The sequence below is a fragment of the Grammomys surdaster genome, unplaced genomic scaffold (assembly GCF_004785775.1).
Source record: "Grammomys surdaster isolate TR1022 unplaced genomic scaffold, NIH_TR_1.0 130, whole genome shotgun sequence".
Lineage (NCBI taxonomy): Eukaryota > Metazoa > Chordata > Mammalia > Rodentia > Muridae > Grammomys > Grammomys surdaster.
Genome location: NW_021604588.1, coordinates 11,050,950 through 11,058,993, shown reverse-complemented (window position 1 = coordinate 11,058,993; position 8,044 = coordinate 11,050,950). Strand labels below are relative to the sequence as shown.

Genomic DNA, 8,044 nt, shown 5'->3' with positions numbered 1-8,044 from the left:
CCTTGTTAGAATGATGCTTTTAATTCTTGATTTGAAAAACAAGATTCTTACTGTTTAGCGGGTTTTTACTGAGAAGTCATTTGCTGGGTTTCTCTTTCTCCAACATGATGGCTCATATTTAACTCTTTTGATGTTTAAGAAGTCAGTGGCTTCATCCCTCACTCTATTAAAAGGAATCTTAGATCTTCCAAGAGCATGAATACACGTAATAAAACTAAGTAGTACCTCTTCTGAAAAAAAGAAAGATGTATTGTTTTAAATTATGTGTCTGTGTGTGAGTATGTGCACTTGAGTACAGGTGACCTCAGACTAGAGGTATTTGATTTCCTGGAGCTGGAGTTATAGGTAATTGTGCCTATCTGACTCCAGCAACAGGAACTGAACTTGGGTCCCTGTTAAAGCATTCAATCTTCTTGAATGCTGAGCCATCCCTCTAGGCCAGAAACATGTTGTTGTTGTTGTTGTTGTTTGTTTTTATGCCATGGTACCGTGGTCCCACAGAGGACTCAGGCTGCAGCACCAGGAGCCTCGAGATACAGAAACTCCGAGGAGGGCTTGGATTATGGTTGGTGCTGGGTCAAGTCTTACAAAAAAAAGAACCCAACATATGTAAAATTCCTGCAATTCCTTTTTCATGAAAATAAAAATGTTATTTTTGGTTGGTTTTTGTTTCAATGCTGGGGAAGAGATCTAAGGTCTCATTCATGCTAGACAAGCACTCTACCAAGAAAGCTGCACCCCCCAGCTCCTCGTGTGTGTGTGTGTGTGTGTGTGTGTGTGTGTGTTTTGAAGGGTGAGGAATGACTACAGTCTACTTAGATGGAAAATGGATGTAGGAAAATCTTCTTGACTTACTTTGTTCGGGGTAACTATGACTTTAGGATATAAGACATTTATGGAGTTTTATAGAAGACCGAGTTTTGCCTTGTGCTGGATCAGCCACACAGGTGGACGTGAGTGGGAGGTTCCATCTGTGGTCACTGCTGTCCTTGACTAAAGGATTCATTCGGACACTCTGTATCCGGTACCAATGCTCTGCCCAGGGTCCCCTACTCTAGGCCCCTCTGCACAGGCTCCTGAGGCAGCTGTGTGAGGACAGCACCCTTCAGGCACAGTGGCCATCAGGAATAAAGCGCCTGTACCTCTGTACCTTCAGTGCCAATGGGCAATCTAATCTATGGTGCCCTTCTGTGGACACCACTGAGGAAAAGCCACCAGGAATGGCTGAAAGAAAACATCCTTGATTAAAATGAAGGGCATTTTTCTCTAAAAATGGCTTCAAAATACTTTTTTTTTAAATCCAGCAACCACATCTTCTGATGAACAACACTGTTAACACAAGCAAAATCGAAACAAGAGGCGGCAGAGTGAGCTGACAACCTGGGGAAGTCCCAGGCAGGGTCAAGCCCTTTTAAGTGTGCATGAGCCTTCGAAGACACTTTGCTGGTGTGATTCAGTTCACCACATTCTGCTTCACCTGGAGAGGGAAAGAGAGACCATTATTTCCTGAGCTGGATTCACCAGTCTTAAAGGTTCATTCATTCTTGGGAAAGACTAGAGAAACGCAGCACCTAAAAGTTTAATATTTTAAGTTAATTTCAGTGGCTCCCGGTCCTGGTGACAGAAAGGGGCCAAGAATCCATTTTAGCAAGCTTCTCTCCTCTCCATGTATGGCATCTTAGTAAATGCCACAGAGATGCTAACACACCCATTGCTATGGGGACTCTCATTTAAAAAGAATTTCTGAAGGATTAAAAAAAAAAAAAAGAGCTGGGATGTAACTCAGTTGGGAGAATGCTTGCCCAGTACTCATAAAACTCTGAGTTTGATACACTTAGCAAGGTGGCTCACATCTGCAATCCCGGGACTCTGAAGGTAGATGGAAGGAGTTTTAGGAATTTAAGTAATGCCTGTTCCAATCACCGCTGCCTCCAGGATGTCAACAAACACACCTCAAGACATTTACACCTTCACTCCACACGCAGAGGAGCACAGGGGCTTGGTCCAGCAATCCAATGAGACAAACCACTTAGGTCTCACGGCAGCTCTGACTGAGTGGTCCGCATTTCAGCATCCTGGCCTTCAGCTACAGAAGGCACTGTGCTATTTAGAAACAGTATCTTCTGAGGTTGATGTGGGCAGGCCTGGCAAGGTGACTCCGACATGGAGAAAGTCCAGGATGCCACGAGGAGCCCATTAGTGGCTCCTGAGAATGTGCAGACCCCAGTCTTCATAGCCTCTGAAGTGGCAATCAGTGGCCAGAGGCACCAGGGGACAGGTGCCTCCTTCCCTAGTACTGACACTGGATGCCTTGCCCTGGTCTCCCGTCCTCTCCCCAGGATCAGAGCAAAGGCTCTGTCTTATCTTAGAGCTCCAGAAAAGCACTTACCCGTCTACATAACAGAACAGGAGCCTCTATTTTACTCACTCAGAGCAAAGACTTATGGGAATACATAATTTTATTTTGTTATTAAACTAAGCACTGCCTGGGGCATGTTATTTACACAGAGATAACTGCACTTCGGAGGTTGTGATGTCCTGGGAAGGTAAACTTTGACCTCACAGAGCAGCTCATGATTCTTATTGCCACTCTCCTTGATAATGTGCTGCCTGGTAACAATCTCACAGCCGCTGCCTCCTACATCCTATAAAGGAGGATGCTGGGTCAGCCCCAGGGAGGGGCAGCAGCCTGTGCCTCTCCTCCCACAAGCATGGCAACAAAATCAATGCCAGGACAACCGGATTCTTTACTCAGACAATTTGAAAGTCTTTGTTTCAATCAGCTGACTATAAGCAACTGACCCCCAAACACCTGCTACATGGGTCACGCACCACCCTCAGCCCTGCTCGGAATACAGAAATACAAACAAGAACTCCGAGTTTGCTGTTAAAATTTACCATCGCGGCAGGGAACGGGGTGGTGGCGTTTAGGGTTTACATAGTTTAATATGGGCTGTTCTCTAATAGTGTAACAACAAAGAATGCAAAAGCACTAAGAATTTAAGCTCCAGGACTTAAGATTGCTTGGTTCCCCAAAGAAATAAGCTTTTCCCAAGGTTGGGCATTTAGACAAAAGCCACCTTTCCCTTGGGACTTGAAGAAAGTTCCTGCTTGCTAAAAAGGGAGTCTTGCTTCTTATCTCTGGCAAAAGGACCTCGTGGGTCTTCCTTTAGCTTACACTGTGGTGCCTAGGAACTTGACAAGGTCAACAGCTAGCCTCTGGGCTCCCTCAGTCCCTGCTCAGAAACCCCACCCAGCTCACCAGCCCCCTTTCTCTTGTTCCCATTTAATCCTGGAAATCTTTCCCAGTCTCTCCTTACTTTCCCAGAAGACAGCCTTGGCGGTTTATTGGAATAAAGTTTTCCCTTTTTGCCCATAGATGGGCTACTTTGGTTTTTTACCGCACCCATATTCATTCGGCCACGTCTTATAAACGTATCTTAGTACAGAACTGTCAGTCATTGCAAACAGGAAGTGAACTAAAAGAACCTGGAGAGGCAGCTCCAGCTCCAGCACACGGTTAGGAGTCAGAAGAGGGCTGGGAGTTAGTGCCCAGCGCTTGAATCGCAGTACTGCCACCTGCTGGCTGAAAGGCATTATGCAAGCCCCTCTTTTCCCAGCCTAGGAATCAGTGCTTGCTTCACAGGGGTGTGGTGAGAACTTTAGCTAACCACAGGAGGCGATTAGCACAGCACCGACCAGCAAAACACGCTCAACAGACTCCAGCTGCCATTGCACCTCTCGGGCTTATAGATGTCCCATGTTGCAAAATCCAGGTGACTTAGGGAACACTGTAGTCCCTCCCTTTCTGTCCTTTGACCCTTGACCTCACTCCACATTGGACCACTCCCTTCTTCCTGGCCCAGGCCATCTTTAGATACAGCTTCTTTACTTCCAGACAAGATTCACTGCGGACCAAACCCAGGGCCTTGGACTGAGCTATGTCTCCAGCTCTTAGTAATTTTATTATTCTTATATTTTTTGCAACGCTGAGATTCGCACTCAAGCCCCAGGGCCCAATTGCTGAACTTAAACCCTTCTCCTTTCTCTCCAGTGGCCCCGTTGAAATCAACCCCATTATCTCTGAAGGTATAAACCACAGATCCTTTCTGATTGTGTTATAATTGTGGTTGTAGAAAATATCATGAAATACAGACCCCTAGGTTTCACTACTCTGAGAATTATAGGCTCGTTACTAGATCCCCCTGGTTTGGGCTTGGTTTTGGTTCAAACAGGGTTTCCTGTAACTTGAGCTGACTTTCAGCCTCACAGTGAAGCTGAGGCTGGCCTTGAATTCCTAATCCTCCTGTCTCTGTCTCCCAAGGTCTAGGGTTACAGGTGAGCTTACTAATTCTGTATCAAACATTTAAAACTATTTTATAGATATATTTTAAGAGTTGTTTCTGGCTGGTTGGTTGGTTAGTTGCGTTTCTTCGTTTGTTTGCTGGCTTTTTGGTTATTTGACACAGGGTTTCTCTGCATAGCCCTGGTTGTCCTGGAAATCTCTCTGTAGACAGATTGGCGTCAAACTCAGAGAGACCAAATCTACCTGCCTCAGCCTCCTGAGGGTTGGGATTAAGGCTTGTTTGTTTGTTTGTTTGTTTGTTTTAAACAAGATCTCACTAAGTAGCTCTGGATGTCCTAGAACTCATTATGCAGAACTCATACTGGCCTTGAACTCACAAGATTCTCCTTGCCTGACTCTGAAGCACTGGGATTAAAGGTGTGTGCTTCTATGCCCAGTGTCTTTTGTGATCCCAAGTGTTTTATTATTTTGAGAGGTGATCCTAGCAGTATCAGCCTTGGGGGAACTGCTGGGAAGAGCTGCCGTCTGGCAATGGTGGAAAATGTATATATACTTACTGCAGTGTGACGTTAAAATAGTCTTCAGGTGTCACTACCTTAGGTCCACCAAAGTAGTCCAAGACCCAGATATTGCTTATTTTTAATTTAGCAAAGAACCACTCATGGCTGGAAGGCCAGTGTTTCATCTCAGGGTGTCGAACAAATAGCGAATTCCTTGCGTAGTCCTCTTCCGTCTCATTCACCTGACGGACAAACAGGAGAGAAACAGGCCTTTCTAATACTTCTTTCATCTCTCTTTTGCTAAGAAGGTGTGGTTCTCACACCACAAACCCTGCCCAACACCTGACTCACTTGCAAGTTCTGATCTTAAGAGTCAAGAGCAAACGGGAAGCTTGAAGAGAAACAGAGAAACTTGTAATTTCAAACTTGTAATAACGCATTCAAATAAAGTAGAAACTACGGTAGGGACGCAGCTTTGCTGTTCATCGGTAATTCCAAGGTATCGCTGCCCATGGTCCAGAAGCACTATGGTGTCACCCGGGCCTGAAAGTACCCTCGCACCCACTCTATTGAATGCATGTACAAGAAGGGTAAACACGCCTAGAAGTAGAAGTGACAGAGCATTTGTCACTCCCCTGATTTCTCCTGACAGTCAAGGACACCGTCCACCCTTGAGATGCACCCATAGATTGTTCAGACCAGAAGCTACAAGGATCAGAAAGCAAATTGCTGGCTCAGCAATACGGTTAGTGTATTTGCTATCTGCACACCAGCACCCAGAAGTTCTTTTTTCTATAGTTGTTTCATTGGGAGTTTTTGTTTATTTGTTTGTTTAAAGGTTTATTTATTATATACAGTGTTCTGCCTGCATGTATGTCTGCACACCAGAAGAGGGCGCCAGATCTCACTACATATGGTTGTGAGCCACCATGTGGTTGCTGGGAATTGAACTCAGGACTTCTGGAGGAGTAGTCAGTGCTCTCAAACTCTGAGCCATCTCCCAGCCCCACACTATGTAGCCCTGGCTGTCCTGGAACTCACTATATAGATGAGACTATATAGACCAGGCTGGCCTCGAACTCACAGAGATCCACCTGCCTCTGCTTCCTTAGTGCTGGCATTAGAGACATGTGTTGCCACCACCACCTGACTACACCAATGATCTTATTTAACCTCTTTTCTCCAGCACTCAAACTGTCTAAATGCCCTTCCAGCGAGTAACAGACACTCCTCTCGTTGGTATCAAACATGGGGACAAGGAGCCCACAAGAAATTAGAAAGCAATGGTTCTGGATGGGGAGCTGTTTTTAGCAAGAGTGCTTTATATATGAGCCTTCCAGATGTTAAGTCTATTTGGCTCCTGGACATGGGTCCTTTGCCCCATAAGGTCCCTACTAGACACACCTATATGACAGACCCTGGTCAGGGCCGTTAGTTGTTGAAATCACTGTGTTAGAACATATTCTTACCCTCTGCCTACTCACAAATCAATTGCATTTTATTCTCCAAAGATCCCTCCCTTCGTTTTTAATGTCACCACGTTCTTTTAAGCCTGTCTATCATCACGGAACTTACCTTGGTCACAGTTCCTGACATCATTATATGCACACACAGGGGACTCTGAGGATCAAATCCTTGGTTCCTACAGTAGACAGTCTGTGCCAAAGACATAGTCAGTGTAGCCTCTGGATTTTCCTGAAGAGAGAAAAATAAAAATCCTTCATTGTGGAATACAATTTCTGGAGAGTACAAACTTTACAGCCTACAGTCATCCCTGGAACTGACTGCAGCACACTTCCATGAAACAGGGAACTGGGAGCCACTGGGGTGGGGGTGGGGAGCAATCCATGGGTAGAAACCTGTCCTGTCACCACAAAGTGTGTGTGGAGAGGTGTCATGTTTTAAGTTAACAAACTATAGAGAATGTTTTAACATAGCTATTCTTATCAGTTCCATACTTAGCAGAATTATAAAGTTTCCCCTAAAACAGGGCTGGTGATAGCCCTCACTGAAATATCTACAAGATTAAGCTCTAATTAGAAAAATAATGATAACTGTATAAAATTACCACAGGTGCTCCAACAGCCTAATTGGGTAACTTAAACAAGAAAGTAGCTGAGTCATGCTGAGTGGTTATCACTTGACTGCAGAAATTGTCACATGATCTCAAGTTGCTTATCCCTTCTGTAACAAGAGAACTTTTACCTCAGACTTGAAACTCAAGGTAAAAAGATTCCTAATTCGTTTCTCTCCAGAACCCGGCATTGTTCCAGATTACTGTAAACTCATAACTGTTTGCCCATCTCACGATGGCCCATCAAAGCCATGGAGTCTCAGAGACTCCCAGGAAAGAGGGGGACGGGGCTCGGCAGGGATGAGCATGTACTGCTCTCCAAAGGCCCACGTTCCATTTCCAGAACCCACGTCCAGTGGCTCAGTCACTTAGAAGTAAGTTCAGCTCTGAAGGATCTAATGTCTGGCCTTTGAGGGCACCTATACTCACATGAATATATACACAGAGATAGCCACACATACACATAATTGAAAATAAAGTCCATCTTGCTAGACATGCTGTTAGGTAAGAAGTACATACCTTTAATCCTAGCTAAAATACTTGCTGTCTTCAAGCTGTTAGGTAAGAACAGGACACCCACCACCACCTCCCCAAGAAGGACAACAAGGGAGAGAGTGGGTTTCCCCACTGTAAATTTTGCAGGCTATACTCAAGCAGTGCTTTCTAGAAATGCCTACAGAGTCTGTTAAAATGCTGAGTCCTGGTACCAATATGTAACCAAGGTTTTAGTTATTTTACTATTTGTGAGTGTACGTGTGTGTGTGTGTGTGTGTGTGTGTGTGTGTGTGTGTTCATTTCCATGTATGTGGGCAGATACACAGGTGTGGAAGTCAGGTTAACACTGGATGTCTTCCTTGACCAATCTCTATTTACTAAGGCAGAGTGTTCTTGTTCAACCAGGAACTCATTAGCTTGTCCAGGATTCTCTGTCTGCAATTGCCAAGCAGTGGGAGTACAGGAAGTCCAGTTGATTTTCTGTGTGGGTGCTAGGGATCTGAACTCTTGACACTTGCATGTCAAGCTCTTTTCCTGATGACCCATCTCCCAGCCAGGGTTTGAAACACAGCAGCAGGAGGAGGAGGAGGAGGAGGAGGAGGAGGAGGAGGAGGAGGAAGAGGAGGAGGAAGAGGAGGAAGAGGAGGAAGAGGAGGAAGAGGAGGAAGA

At 45.2% G+C, this 8,044-nt stretch overlaps 1 protein-coding gene across 1 annotated transcript in view; it reads right to left on the bottom strand.

The window, feature by feature from the left end:
* Positions 1 to 8,044, bottom strand: part of Creg1 (cellular repressor of E1A stimulated genes 1) — an 11,620-nt gene continuing 3,576 nt past the window's right edge. The window contains exons 2-4 of the mRNA XM_028761089.1: positions 6,382 to 6,501; positions 4,864 to 5,048; positions 1 to 1,477 (exon numbers count right to left, since the gene is read on the bottom strand). Coding sequence (XP_028616922.1) covers positions 1,474 to 1,477; positions 4,864 to 5,048; positions 6,382 to 6,501 — 309 coding nt within the window. The 3' untranslated portion in view covers positions 1 to 1,473. The remainder of the gene's footprint in view (positions 1,478 to 4,863; positions 5,049 to 6,381; positions 6,502 to 8,044) is intronic.